Raw genomic sequence first — 15,767 nt, forward strand, 5'->3', positions numbered from 1 at the left:
CAGCATGCCCAATTATTTATGGGCAGGTAATAACCTTAAAGTTGAGCTTTATCCTTACCGAAGAGCCATTGCTGCCTAGGTACCATGACACATGCCCTCAACCCCAGCACTCGAGTGAAGCAAAAGGGTCATGAGTTGGAAGCCAATCAAGGCTACATAGCAAGGCCCTGTCTTTAAAAACACAAAATACAAGCAAACCCATACATAGATCATAAGGGTCTGTCATGTCAGGTTCACATTGTCCATTAGAAAGTGATGAAACAGGACACCTAGACAGAAACGGTGAAACGTATCTGTAATTGTAGCACTCAGGAGACAGAGGCAGAGAGACTGAATGTTCTACGTAATAAAACCCTGTCTCTGAGAACATGTAAGAAAGAAAATGGAACACACATCAAACTCCCCTAAGAGGGAGTTGAGTTTGCCCTAAGGCCCAGGCTATAAGATCCAGCAGAATTGTACTCAGTACGGTGTCGTGTCTGCATCTCCAGCCTCTGCTCTCTAGGTCAGTGGTTGAACTATGCCTGGTGTTCATTGCTTTTTTTTTTTTTTTTTTTTTTTTTTTTTTTTCAGTGTGCCAAGTTTTGAGCCTAAGCCCTTATACATGCTAAGCAAGCACAATCCCTCACCTGCCTTTACTTTTTAATTTACTTATACTATTCGGGGTCTCACTATATAGCCTTTACTGTCCTGGAAATGGCTATATAGACCAGGCTGGCCCAGAATTCACAGAGGTCTGCCTGTCACCTCCTAAGTGCTGGGATTAAAGGTGTGTGCCATTGTGCCTGACTTTTTATTTTTGAGGCAGTCTCACTAAGTTGCCCAGAGTGCTCTTAAATTCCCTCTATAGCCCAGGCAAGCTCTAAACTTGTGGTTCTCCTGCCTGAACCTTCCAAGTACTGAGGTACGGTCCATTTTACCTAGCCTCAAAATGTACTACTTTGGAAGGTGTTCGTTGTTTATAGACATAGCCTTACTTTGTAGCCTAGACTAAGCTCAGATTTTCAGCAGCCCTCCTTCTTCAGCTTCCCAATTGTGGAAGGTTTGAGCCACCACCCTCAACCAAACATTATTCTCAATGATAGAATTTATGTTTTAAAAGAAGACACTCAAGTTTGCCTCTCGCGATGGCGCAGAGACAATAAACAAGTCAAGGCAATTGCAATACTCCCTTAAGGGCTTCCGAAGACCGAGTCCTCTACCTGTGTGCAGATAAAGGAGGTTTGTGCCCATAAAGGCATAAAGGGCTGGGCCAGAGCCATTCTGTGCCTCCATTGCACTTTGCCACTAATGACTATTCCAACCAGCAGCTCTCTCAGAACTTCTAAATAAGCATTTCTCTTAGGTTGCAGAGAACACGTGCTGGAAGATGCAAAGCCTGAAACCATCAGTGACACTGCAGACTTGGCCCTGCCACCCGAAATGCCGATTCTGATCGACTTCCACGCTCTGAAAGACATCCTGGGGCCACCACTGTATGAACTGGAGGTGATAATTCTCGTATCTATGCTTACACTGGTACTTGCTTAGTATCAGGCAAGTAGAGTTGTGGTTCCTGAAGCTGAAGTTCTGACTTCAATAGGAAATTTCCCTGTGTACTGTTACATGTGATAGTATGGCTGTGTAAGGGAAGAGGCCCTAATCATGTCCTCTTCTGGGCAGCCAGGCTGACTTGACTTGGTCATCCCCTCCGGCTCATGCTTGTGGACTTGCTGCTGAAGAAGAATCTTGTCTTCTATTGTATGCATTATAGTCAAGGATGTCTTGTGGCCTGAGGGCTTGGGAAGGAGGGGGAGTAGGCCTGTTCCCCGCTGCCTGAAAACAGGAGTCCAGCTTTAGTGTCAGACTGGTGCTAGTGCCCAGCAGATAACATCTTTCAGGAGCCTGTTGTGCTGTGGGTTATCCCTTTAGGGTTCAATGAGTGCTGGGCTCACCCTATGGCTATCTTTTTCTGCTTTTCTCTTTCCTACTTCACAGAAGGCCTAAGAGCCCGGAGGAGCTGAAGCAGCATATGGGCATAGGTTATAGAAGAGGATGTTGAAGGCATCATGACATGTCTGGGGGTGTGTAGTGATACACTTATGCTTTAATAAAGCTTGCCTAGGGATCAGAATACAAAGCTAGCCACACTAATTAGGTATAGACGACAGGTAGTGGTGGCACTTACCTTTAATCCCAGGACTCAGGAGACAGAGGCAGATGGATCTCTGTGAGTTCAAGGCCACTCAGGGCTGCATGAGAGTGAATCAGTCTAAAAGTAACAGAGCTCATGCCTTTGATCCCAGCACTATGAAGGTATATAAGGAAGAAGCAAAGGGTCTCATGTGAGATCCAGTTGACTCAGTTTTCAGTCACAGGGAAGACAAGGTCTCCATTTCAGCCTTGAGAGCTACTAGCTCTTTCTTTCTTTCTTTCTTTTTTTTTTTTTTTTTTTTTTTTTTTTTGAGCCAGGGTTTCTCTGCATTGCTTTGGAGCCTGTCCTGGAACTTACTCTGTAGACCAGGCTGGCCTCAAACTCACAGAGATCCACCTGCCTCTGCCTCCCAAGTGCTAGGACTAAAGGTGTGCGCCACCATTGCCCAGCTTGTTTGAATTCTTAAGATAGCACGGATTTGAATTTAAAAGTATTTAAGGAAATTGAGTTTAATTTTTGTTGAGAAAAGTAGTTCATCTTTCTTGCTCTTAGAGGCAGTGGGTTCGTGAATGAAGACGGGTTCTGATCCCATGTTCCATGGTCTCTTCCTCTAAACTTTCCTGAAAAGCTCATCCCAGCAGGCTGAGAATTTAAACTATTAAAACAGGGGCTGATACTTGTTTCTGTGGAATAACCCTTCTCAGCTGATGCTGAGTTGTTGCCATTCTGAGAGCTCTGACAGAGAACCAGCAGAGAGCAGAAAGGAAAGACTATAAACATGTCTTAACAGTGCTCTGATGGCTTCTGACTTTATTTACAGTTTCTTAGCTGTCACATGTGACTACTAACTTGAAGATAAAGGAGGATTCCAACAGGCGGTTTCCAGACCCCACTCTTGTTAAAGAGCCTCCTCTCCCCACACAGAGACCTTGCTTCTCCAGGGCTCTGCAGAGATAAACACTTTATGGACAGGCACTTGTGTAGCACACTCTTCATCTTTATGTGATGTGTCAGTCCTGGGGCACATTCACATTTATATTCCTGTAATGTTTGCCAGAGCCTTACTAAGACACCATGGCCCCTTGTAAAAGGAATGGAGTGATGGTAAAATCTTGGTGGGTCCACAAGCCTTCCTCCAGACAGAAAGAGTAACAAGGAAATCTGCACATTTGCAAATACTACTATTTTAGTTAGGGGAGGTAAAAGCAATATAAACTTGGTCAAAATTAGATATGCAAATGTTCTGTAAGTGTTGTTCTTTGAAGTATTAAACCCAGTACAGTTGAAGAAACAACTCAGCATGTTACAGGAGATTGGCACCATGTCTGCTCTCCAGCTTTCAGTCTCTAGAACACACACGGCTGTCTTCTGACCTCCACACATGCACACACACACACAAATGTTTTCTTTTTTTCTTTAAAAAATGCCTCTAAGAGACCCAGTTTAGGGCAGTGGTGACACACACTTTTGATCCCAGCACTCAGGAGCCAGAGGCATTTGGACCTCTAAGTTCCAGGCCAGCCTGGTCGACAAAGTGAGTTCCAGTACAGCCAGGGATACACAGAGAAACCCTGTCTTTGGGGGGGGAGGATTCAGTATTGAGACCCAGTCTTGTATCTTGTATTTTTTAAACATGTTTCCTCAATCTGCATGTTAGCCTAATTGGCAGTATGAGTGGGAAAATAACAAAAATCAACTTGAGGACTGGGGTCAGAGTTCAGTGGTACACTGCTTACCTGACATGCGCAAGGCATTTGGGGACAGGGGATGAATTTGAGATCCTTTTACCCTACTTTGACACATAGGAAAACATGCTTTTGTTTGTGTGTTTTTTGAGACAGGGTTTCTCTGTGTAGCTTACTGTTCTTGACTGTCTTAGAACTTGATGTGTAGGCCAAGCTGGCCTCTACCTCATGGAGATCTGCCTGCCTCTGCCTCCCAGGTGCTGGGATCAAAGGTGTGCACCACCACACCCCAGCAAGAAAAGCATTCATAAAAGGTGTATTTGTGTGTGTTCACACACAGGAGCATGTCACAGTATGCATGTGGAGGTCATGGGACAGATGTGGGGAGTCAGCTCTCTCCTTTCATCATATGGATTCTTCCTTCTATGGATCACACTCTGTACTCAGGCTTGGCGGCAAGCATCTTTACCGCTGAGCCATCTCTCCATGCCTAGAAAACAGTCAAAACCTCAAGCATCTGACAGCCTTAGCTGACAGAACTGGTGACTGCAATCAGTAGTAATGGGAAGTTAATAGGTACTGGTGGGTGCTGGTGGGTAAGCAGGGTTTGGAAATTGTTTTTGTTGAGTCACTTAAGAAATGTTGTAAAATACAACCTGCTCTCTAAAGAGGCCAAGATTTAGGCTTGCATGTAAGAGGTATTTGGACTCCCTGTGTATTTGATTATTGAGTTTTGTATGAGAACACAAAACCTTAGGACCCCAAGTCTAGAAGTGCAGGTTCTTTCCTTGCGCGTGTACATATTCAAGTGTGTGTGTGCATGTATGTATGTACGTTGGATAGTGTGAATGGGTGTGTGTTCCAGTGCATGCATGTGAACATCCTCTTGCACACCATGATATGCATGTGGAGGTCAGAGGGTAACTCCTTCCTACCTTGTTTTTTGAGGCAGAGTCCTTGGTTTTAACACTGCATATATCAGGCTAACTCGTATGCAAGATTCCAGGTGATTCTCCATATCTGCCTCCAATTGCCTGTAGGAATGCTGGCGTTAAATACATGCTGCCACACTTGGCTTTTTACTTGAGCCTGTGATTTTTTATGGAGCAAGCTGTTTACCTACTACATCATCCTTCCAGCTTGGTTTCTTTCTTTTTAAATTTTATGTGCATGGGTGTTTTGCTTGAATGTATGTCTGTGTACCACATTCATCCTTGGTGCCATGAGGCCAGAAGAGGGAATGGGGTCCCCTGAAACCTTAGTTAATAAGCCATTGGCTATGAGCTGCCATATGAATGCTAGTAGCTGAACCTGGATCCTCTACAAGACCACTAAGTGATCGTGACTGCTTTGCCATCTCTCCATCCCCTTCCTGCTTTCTTGAAGCAACATGGTTAATAGTTTTGAGGATCCAGCTGTAAGAATGTGATTGGCAGCTAATAAATTGTAACAAATGGCTTATTGTGTTAAGCATGACTGTATTCTGAAGATTATTCTTTAGGGTTAGTTCATCCAGCCCTGGAAAGAAGCCATGCAATAAAAAGAATAAGGAAATTAACCCTATGCTAACATTAACAGTTTTATCATCTATTTGTTTTGGTCTTAGTTAGCACTGACCTATCTTTTCCATCTTTCTCAATTAAATATAGCACAGAGCAGGTGCCAATGAAAGAGGGAAGTAACTGTGGTGTGAATTGGGCTGGAGCCCAAGGCGAGCTAAATCTGTGTCTACCTGTGAAGGGAAAGGTCAAAGTTAGCTCTTACAGTAGGCTGACTCCCAGGGGCTTCCCTGATGCCTTAGTGTCCACTGCACACACCTGCCAGGGAAAGACGATGTGAGCACCCAGCCCTCTCCAGAAGCCAGCCAGTCTCTGCTGTTCCAAAGTGACATGGGTGCCTGAGAGTGGAGAAGCCTCACATTGGATTGTTACTTGGTGACATACTGTACTTATTTCCTCTGACACAGATAACACAACAGAATGGGCAGTCTGGAAACATGGGGTGCAGTCCAAGTAGCATTGCTGTCTTTCAGCACTCACTTTTCATCTTCATACCTGGGATGTGTTAACCTATAGCTTATCACCTACACTCAGAATCCCAGCTAAGCAGCTTGTTCCACTTAAACTGCAGCCAGGCAGCACAGGGCTGTCCCATGCCCCCCAGTCTAGGGTATCACTGAGTAGCAGGGTTTCTGCAGTATTGACAGAAAGCCTGTGAGAGCTACTGCTTCTCCAGTGAGTGCAATAAGAGGACTGCTGCTCGCTGGAGCAAGCTCACATACTGAAACCCACTCAGGCTTTGGGTATGTAGACAAGCACAGTCCACTGGATACACTGATAAAACTCATATATATATATATATGTATGTATATATATATAAATAATTGGACTCAGCTCCTGGAAGTCAGTTACTCGCCATGTTCTAGGGTTAAGCTGTATCTGGTAAATACTAAATAAGAAGTTACATATTATCTCTGTGGCAGCCAGCCAGAAATTGAGAGTTGTTACTCAAAATAAAGTCAGGTAGTGAGTTCTTGGGGCTAGTGCTTAAGCTGTCTGCAAGGGCAGTCTCAAAGGACACGATGATGAAACACTGAGATAACCCCTACGCGCTGACATAACCTATCATTTTTCACCCTTCAAGGTATCTGAGCGTTTGAGTCAACCTGGAGTGGCAATAGGATTAGCATGGACTCCCTTAGGTGGCAAAATTATGTTTGTGGAAGCAAGTCGAATGGACGGTGAAGGCCAGCTGACCCTGACCGGCCAGCTTGGGGACGTCATGAAGGAGTCTGCCCATCTTGCCATTAGCTGGCTTCGAAGTAATGCAAAGAAATACCACCTGACTAATGGTGTGTGGCCCAGCTGCAGTGGGGACAGAGCTGGGAAGGAGGGCCCTGGGACCATGCAAAGAAATACCACCTGACTAATGGTGTGTGGCCCAGCTGCAGTGGGGACAGAGCTGGGAAGGAGGGCCCTGGGACCATGCAAAGAAATACCACCTGACTAATGGTGTGTGGCCCAGCTGCAGTGGGGACAGAGCTGGGAAGGAGGGCCCTGGGACCATGGTCCAGGAAAAGTTCAGGGCTTGGTTTCTGAACACCTAGGGAGACTCTAGTGGTCATGTTAGAACTGTGTCGTTTAGTGCCTGAACTAGAAACAAGAGCAAAGGTTTGTGTTAAATCATACTTAGAGTAGAATGAATCTTTCCATCCAGACCTCACTCTAAGTACACTATCCATTAATATTTTTGAAAGATCCATTTACACAAAACAGCCATTTTTGTGTTTGATTTTATTCAGAGGAAAAAAATGGGTTTAATTTTTCCACATTAAAATTCCTTTTTTCCTTTTTAAAGCTTTTGGAAGTTTTGATCTTCTTGACAACACAGACATCCATCTGCACTTCCCAGCTGGAGCTGTCACAAAAGATGGACCATCTGCTGGTGTTACCATAGTAACTTGTCTCGCCTCACTTTTCAGTGGGCGGCTAGTACGTTCAGATGTAGCCATGACTGGGGAAATTACTCTGAGAGGGCTTGTTCTTCCAGTAAGTATAGAAAACATTCATGTGCTTTTAATTTTCACTCGATATTTTTAAATTTACATCAATAGTAGTTTGCATTCTTTCAGTAAAATCTTTTAAAAGGGACATTAAAAATTTAATAGCTGTAGCTAATTATTTTAAACTTTGGGTCAAGTAAAAGAAAACCTATCTCTCTCCTGTTCCTTTGTCATCTAAAAAATACTGGTGTGGTTGATGGGAAGATTAGTAGTTTACCTGCCTTGCCTGGACACAGTCACATTGGTGCTTTTAAGCTCAAGCCACACTTCTGGAAGTTCATTTGAGACATTTCAGCACCTTGTAGAAATCTTAGATCACCATAATTGGCAAGATTTATAGTAAAACTACCAGCATAGAAATGGGAGCTGAATCGGGGTGGTAGTGGTGCGCACACACCTTTAATCCCAGCCTGGTCTATGGAGAGAATTCCAGGTCAGGCTCCAAAGCTGCAGAGAAACCCTCTCTTGGAAAACCTCCCAAAAAGGACCTGAATTAAAGTTGTCTGTTACATTTCAAAAGGCTTGACAGGTGGTGGCGGTGGTGGGGCACACCTGTAATTCCAGCATTTGGGAGGCAGAGGCAGGCAGATAACTGAGTTTGAGGTCAGCCTGGTTAACAAAGTGAGTTCCAGGACACCCAGAGCTACACAGAGAAACCCTGTCTCAAAAAACAAACAAAAATTTCAAAAAGCCTGCCTGTGTCTGTGGGGACTCCAGTGCATATCCTGATCTGCCTACATAAATGATATGGTTTAACACACAGGACTCAAGTGTTAGGGCTGTCAGGACTAGGTGCCAGGACTAGGTACAGGATTCACAGACCCATAACAAAAAAGGAAGAGCTGATGTTCTTTACTCTGCAAAAGGCCTCATATAATGAGAGTAGATTATAAAATTGCCAGCAACTCAGAGAGATTAAAGCAACATGGGTAATTTAGTGAGACCCTGCCTCCAAGTAAAAATGTAAGACTCAGTTCAGTTCCTAATATTGGAAAACCACCCCAATATTTTCATTCAGCCATGCAAGGACCATGAAGAAACATGGTAGAATTAAACAAGAAAAGAATACTTGCTAAGGCTGAAATAAAAGGGATTGAGTGTGGCTTGATTGTGGTTAAAAAAATGACTAGGAAAATAATGTATCAGTCTGACATATTCAACATCTGACAGGAATTACAGCAAACAGGAAGACGGAATAGAACAAATAGTCCAAGACATAACAGAGCATATCCTAGAGTGGAAAGACTGCACCAGGCAGCCAAGATGTTCCCTGGAGTTCTTAGCTCACTGAGCAATACTGGATATACAGTGTTAACAGTATTATATATAGTGTCTTGCTACCAATCAAGTGTATGTGTAAAATATACATTTCATACTGGAAGGACTCAGCCTGTCTCAGAATTTTCTTTGAAGAAGGCACTCCCAAAAAGGACAGTCTAGGGCAAGGTGACAGCTGTGACAAGGTGACAGGCCTTCTTAGACCTAAAGCTAGCCAGTTAGGCTGGAGCCTGTATGGGAGGGCTCTGGTTCAGGGTCTCAACTGCAGGCCCCAGTCACCTGGGTGACTGAGCAGGAGGACCTGCTTCTGTATGATTCATAGAAAGCCCAAGCCCTCACCTTGTGAGTTTTCCCAGTCTGTAGATAACCTCAAACCTTGCTACCTCTAAGGCAAGTGATCCAAGATATCAATCCAGGCAGAAGCTTGCTCTTTATGCCTTACTGTTGAAATTCACATAGCATCACTTCCATATGCTTCTCACAGACAAGTTAGAAAGCCAGGTCCACATCAGAGGGAAGGGGAATCAGACTCCACCTTTTGTGAAGAAACTATTGTGAGCATAGCTTTTTAGTTTGTTTTTAAATCAAAAGAGAGGCCAGCCCTGGTGGCGCATGACTTTAATCCCAGCAGTTGGAAGCAGAGAACAAAGGCAGGCAGATCTCTATGAGTTCAAGGCCAGGGTAAGCTATAGTGATTTTGTCACAAAATGACACAAAGGTCTTTGCTTTGTGGGAATGGAGACAATAATCTTGTAACACACTGAGAATCAATGTAAGACCAGTTCTGTTTTGTTCATTTAACTTTTAAATTTTTATTTTATAAAAAAAATTGTTATCTATTGAGATAGCAAATGATATTCAATACATGTACACATTATGTAACATTTAAATCAACATATTTATTTCCTTCATTTGTCATTTGTTTATGGTAAAAATTTCCAAAATCCCTTTTTCTAGCTAGGAATAGCATAACCAAGCTAATGTAATGCTGCTATAGAACCAACCTAAATACAAGGTTGCAATGACACATACATACATATATTTTTAAAGGTATCCATAATTATAATTTCAGATTTTTCTCATTAAAAATATTTAATATGGAAATAACACATTTTTAAGTAGGCTACCATTAAGCCTTTTAGTGGCATCCAGCTCATACTATAACAAAATGGGAGGTGGGCTGAACATCTAAGTCAGTGATAGTTCAGTGAGAAGTAGAACCTCTTGGCGGACCATAACCCTTGACAGCTCTTCTCCTTGCCTGGCAGGTGGGTGGAATTAAAGACAAAGTACTCGCAGCACACCGAGCAGGGCTGAAGCAGATCATAATTCCACAGAGGAATGAAAAAGACCTTGAAGAAATCCCAAGCAACATCAGACAGGATCTAAGTTTCGTCACAGCAAGCTGCCTGGATGAAGTTCTAAATGCAGCTTTTGATGGTGGCTTTACTGTCAAGACCAGACCAGGTCTCATTGACAGCAAACTTTAGGCCCCAGTGTCAATTGGAATTTTAATTGTGAGGTGCCAAGAGGTCCTGGCAAGGCCAGCTTTAGGCATCAGTAAGAGTAAGCAAAATATCCCTAATTTGTGGACATAATCAAAATTGCAATGAGTCTGTTCAAGTAGCTGTTGACGTTTATTAGAGCAATGTTGGTTTAATAAAGAATTAAAGCTAGAAATGTGGTCATCAGTGGGATGGGTGTTCCACAGGTTCTCTGTGGTCCCAGAACAAAGAACTTGCTAGAAATGTCAACCCTCAGGCCCACCACAGACCTAGGTCCAAATGTGGAGTAGAGATTCAGGAGTTCCTCGGATGTCTATTGTGCTTAATAACTGCCAGTAAGTGTGTGGCAGGCACTCGGGAGGCAGAGACAGGTGGATCTCTTGACATTCAAGGTCAGACTGATCTACACACCATGTTCTAGGACAGCCAGAACTACACAGGGAGACCCTATCTTAAAAAAAAAAAAAAAAAAAAAAAAAAAAAGTTGGCATATACTCTTAACTCTGGAGACCCATTTAGACTTTACTGGACCCTGGAACCAATTGCTTAGACAGGAAACTAGCAAATACACAGTTCTAGGTAACTGTTCTTATTAAAGGAGTCTAGAACAAGAACCACACATGACAATACAGGTCTTAGGCTGAGTGAAGCAGCAATGGGAACATTATTTACATGCAACAGGGACATGTGTTGGCAGTTATTACAGGAACACAAAGGTTTCAGATGCCTGTAATCTCAAAAAAAGGCCCAAGGGAGCAGCTGCCTCTTCTGGGATGATCCCTGAACTTGGAATCCTCACTTGTTTATGCCAAATCCCAAGTGTGTCAACTTCACATGCCTGCCTTCTCCTGGTCAGTCCAGGGCACCGGGATGAAGGGCCCAGGCTTCTGAATCCTGCTTCATATGTTCGAGTGTGAGATGACAGTATTATTGCTGATTCAACAAGAATGCATTGTAAACGACTCAATTTTAATTCAATAGTCATAACCCTCCATTATAAAATGTAGGAAGAACTAATATAAAGATATTTTTGATACTTCCCTGAAACCCTGCTCAGGCTTGCTAATAAAACCTCTGGAGGAAACCAGGACTAGCTAGTTGAGGTATCAAAGTCTGTAATCTTGCACAATGAGTGAAGGAACAATTCATTGGCCTTGTCTAGCCAGGGAGCCTTCACACCTCACACCTGAGGTGGTAACAGAACATATTTTAACACTTGGGATTCTCTGGGTCCTAGACATCAGCACTAACCTATATGGGGACCTTCACACTCAAGTATTTCTTTTCTAAAAAAGGATTTGTGTCCATCTTTGTGTGTATGCGCGTGCATGCACATGCGTGCATGCACTGGTACCTGCAGTGGCCAGAAGAAGGAGTCAGATCCCCTGGAGCTGAGTTACAGGTGGTTGTGAGCTGCCTGGTGTGGATGCTGGGAACTGAATTTGAGCCTTCGGCAAAAATCTTCAAGTGAGCACTCTCAACTGGTGAGCTGCCTCTCCAGCTCATCTTTCCTTTTCAAAGGAGCCATTTGGGATTTAACAGTGTGGCTTTTGTTTTTCTAACACTGTTTTTAGTTTGCTAGAGAGGAGGTTTTGATCAGAGAAAATGTGGATAAAATTCACCACTGTAACGGCTTACAAATATTTAATTCAGGGACATCTGTAACATTCAGTGTTCCCACTGTCCACGATTTTTTCAGCACAAACAACTGAACTCATTCTCCCAATTCCAGACCTGGCAACACTCTTCCATTTTTCCATATTCCAAATGCTTTAAATGTTTTGTTTTTTGTTTTCTTGTCTGACCAGGCTGTCAAGTTTATCCCTATCATTATGTATCAAATTTGCTTTTTATGGCTGGACAAGCCACTGTATACATATGGCACATTTTGTTTATCCATTCCTCTACTGTTGGCTATGAACAGGAATGTACAAATCCCTGCCTAATTATTTTGGGATGTGTGCCCAGAAGAACTTCCATGGTAGCGCTCTGATCAATTATGTCCTCCCAAAATACTTGTGTTCCACCCTCACTAGGAATGCTAGTTACCTTGTGCAGGTATACTTCTCCACCAAGTTAGCAATGAATGGGGCGACATCTTGGAGGTAGGGGCATCTGGCCCCCACCATTCAACTCACCAACCCTGACCTCTAACTTCTGCCTCCAGATCAGTGAGAAATACATTTATCCTTTACTAGCCACAAATAGTTAACTGAGATAAGCCTATCTAACTTTCTGACCATGCTTGTGTGTGTACATGACACTAGGGACTAACACCTTGCACATACTGAGTAAGTACCCAAACCACACCTCAACCCCAGGCCCATCTCTTTTCTACCTTGGCCGTATCATTTGGAATTCTCACATGCACAGCTTTCAAGTATCAAAGTCAAATAAAGCTGTAAGTACCTTGGTTGTCAACTTTATAGTATAGTTTCAGTTGATTCTGTTCATTTATCATCCCTCTGCACTTTCCTATGTACTAAAATAAGACTGAGATCCTGAGATGCACAATAAGTTATATGCAAATTCAGGAGCAAATGCCTTTAATTGTTCTTAAAATATCTAATACCAATTGGTATATTAGTGATTATAAGATGCCAGATTACAAATGACATAAAATATACCCGAATCTTTATAAAAAAAAAAAAAAAACACACACACACACACACACAACAGGTCCGTTTATGTGCTAAAACATGATTTTCTTTCCTCTTTCCTGATAGCAATTAAAATTTGTATTCTCCAAAATGTTTGCTTACACTGCAGAGGCCATGGCTTCAATCTCTAAACACAAACCAACTTGTGGCCATAACACATACTCTCCTCCTAATCGTGGAAACACAAGTGGATCTCATTTGCAGCACCAACTCCCAATGCAGAGTCACTGCTTGAGCTACAGTACATTGATGCCCATAGGGGCATAGTGGTTACAGATGTCTACCATTTATTTAATACTAGGTGAAGGGACAGTCATTTTTCATTGCGGTGATAGAATACCTGAGAAAAAGACTTCTTTGGGCTTATGGTTTCAGGTTTCCATCCACAGAGCCCCATTGCTGAGGGCTTGTATTGAAGAGAACACTGTGGTGTGGAAAAGGAAGGCATGCCAGAGTAAAGTTGTTCACCTCATGGCAGCTGGAAGCAGAAGAGGAAGATTCAAAGACAAGAAACACCCTTCCAAAATACAAAAAACATTTCCCACTGAAAACACATTCCCCAGTGACAACTTCCTCCAGCTAGCCCTCCCCCAACAATTTAGCCATCAACATGTCCGCTGGTGAAGTTATCAATGATCCACTTTTCAATACCATCATGAGGTCAAGCTTTTAACACCAGCCATTCTGGAGGATGCTTCATGCCAAAACCAAAACCAACTCAAGTCAGATAGTCACCTGCTGAGGGTAAAAGCACTTAGTGTCTTCTTCCCCTATGAAACTTACATGAAGTAAACCACAATATTATTAACTCTTGACAGTAAGTCACACCAACATAATTTTGACAATTTTTCCAAATACAAAATTCAGCTGGGATTATCCACTAGTTTTGTTTAATGAAATAACATGTTTGTCACATTACTCAGGCCAGAAGGAGAAACTACTAGGTATGAGGCCCTCCCCAGGAAAAGTCCTAGCAGCAACTTGAGCAAGAGAAGTAGGCTTAGTCCATCTCCAATTTCATGGTTAAGGTCTAACACTAATGCTCTTCTTGTATTAACATGCAGTGTGCCTTCCAATGAAAATTATTCTTTATTAAAAAAACAAATGATCTGGGTATGGTTTTAATGCCCACCAATTGCTGAGAATCCAAGGTCTAACTGAGCAAGTTGCAAGCCAGCCAGCACTACAGAGCTGCACTGCTCCATTAAAAAAAAAAAAAAAAATGTCAAAAAAAGATTTTAATTCTATCAAGAATTTGTCCTCAATAAAAATTCACTTGCAATACACTATATAGTGCTTGGTATGAAAGCTAAACTTTATTTGGATAATACCAGCTTGACAAATGTAAGTTTCTGTTGGTAAGTCAGACATGGAGAATTCTTGTGTTTTATGCACCCACTATGGAACACATTCAGTCTCTTGTAGCCCAGGCTACCCAACTGCCTATGCAGTGTACTATACTATGTTATGACCCTTCTCCCACAGCCTCACTAGTGCTGCTTTGGGATTACCATTTTTAGATCATGCATACAAATAGTGACAAAACCTGTAAGTAATATGCTCTACTCACTGCTACATTCTGATCTTATTTTTGTCCATCTAAGGAGATGGTCACAAACTGACCTCAGTTATGCTTGCTTTGATCAAATATTGGGTTGGTTGTAGGTTTTTTGTTTTGGGCTTTCTGTTTGCCTTTTTTTTTTTTTTTTGCAGGGGGGGCAGGTGTAACTTTTTTTATGTGTTTTACCTGCATGCATATTTGAATACCATGTACATGTCTGGTGCCCATGGAGTCCAGAAGGCATAAGATCCCCAGGAAGTGGAGTTACAGACAGTTGTATGCCACCACATGGGTACTGGGAACTGAACCTGGATCCTTTGGAAGAGCAGCCAGTACTTTCAGCCACTGAGTTTTCTCTCTAGCCTACTTTGTTTTTAAATTCAAATTCATTACCAGGTTTTCTTCCCAGAATCTAAATAAAACTCCACATTTTATTTATCATCAATTGTAGATGTTCTTGACTTTAAAGAGCTCTAGAATTCTTTGAGGACAAAAAATGAGTAATAGCTTTCACTTTTTTCTGAATTAAATTCACCAAAGTGCAAACAACATAAAAATTAGTTTCCAAGTCACACACAGTTTAAAAAGTTACAGCAAAGGAAAACTTCCCCAACCACTGACACACTAAACCGGCCCAGAACTTAATTCAATCTGACCCAATTCAAGCTTAAGAACCATGGGTATAGCATGAGAGGCCCTAGTTTGATCCTGAGCAAAACAAACAGGAGTAACAAAAGCAAAAGAACAAAGTCATGGAGGATATGTATACCTTACCCACAAAACTCCTGAGAGACACCAAAAGGTCCAGGGAATCAACAGAAATTATTCACTCTAACAAAATAATGTAAAGACAAGAGTTCATTTGTGTATGCCAAATCTCAAAGGAACAAAGAAATGTAGCCACATTTCTCATCTGCAGGATAGGAATATTAAGATTTAACAGCTAATGTTAATGTCAACCTTACCTGCAGCTAAATATACATAAAATATGCCTTAACTTGCTAAAATTAGCAAAAACAGAAGGTAAACAAAACTCTTCATGATTCTAGGCCCTATTGATAAAGCCTCTTCCAGAAAGTACTGATAAAAGTATCAAGACTTTTAAAATATTAATGTCCAAAACATACTGAGATACGTAATACTAAGAATATACAGGCTAATTTATAAGTAGCAAAAATAAAGTCTCAAACAACACATTAGCTAAGATTACAGTGAGTGGTCAAGTTACTAAAATGTTTTTGCTAGGGACTCAGCTCAGTGAAATGCTTACTTGTGGGTATGCTGAGGCCCTAGGTTCAAGCCCAATAACAACAAAAAAACAAAAGTCCAAATTTTTTGTTCGTTTGGTTATTTTTTTTTTTTTTTCTATTTTTAAGACAAAG

At 42.1% G+C, this 15,767-nt stretch overlaps 1 protein-coding gene across 1 annotated transcript in view; it reads left to right on the forward strand.

Annotated features, from left to right (window-relative positions):
* Lonp2 (lon peptidase 2, peroxisomal) overlaps positions 1–10,339 on the forward strand; it is an 83,269-nt gene extending 72,930 nt beyond the window's left edge. The window contains exons 12-15 of the mRNA XM_051195048.1: positions 1,346–1,488; positions 6,463–6,670; positions 7,177–7,367; positions 9,928–10,339. Coding sequence (XP_051051005.1) covers positions 1,346–1,488; positions 6,463–6,670; positions 7,177–7,367; positions 9,928–10,149 — 764 coding nt within the window. The 3' untranslated portion in view covers positions 10,150–10,339. The remainder of the gene's footprint in view (positions 1–1,345; positions 1,489–6,462; positions 6,671–7,176; positions 7,368–9,927) is intronic.
* The last annotated feature ends 5,428 nt before the right edge of the window (positions 10,340–15,767 follow it).

Source organism: Phodopus roborovskii, unplaced genomic scaffold (genome assembly GCF_943737965.1).
Source record: "Phodopus roborovskii unplaced genomic scaffold, PHOROB, whole genome shotgun sequence".
NCBI classification, from domain to species: domain Eukaryota; kingdom Metazoa; phylum Chordata; class Mammalia; order Rodentia; family Cricetidae; genus Phodopus; species Phodopus roborovskii.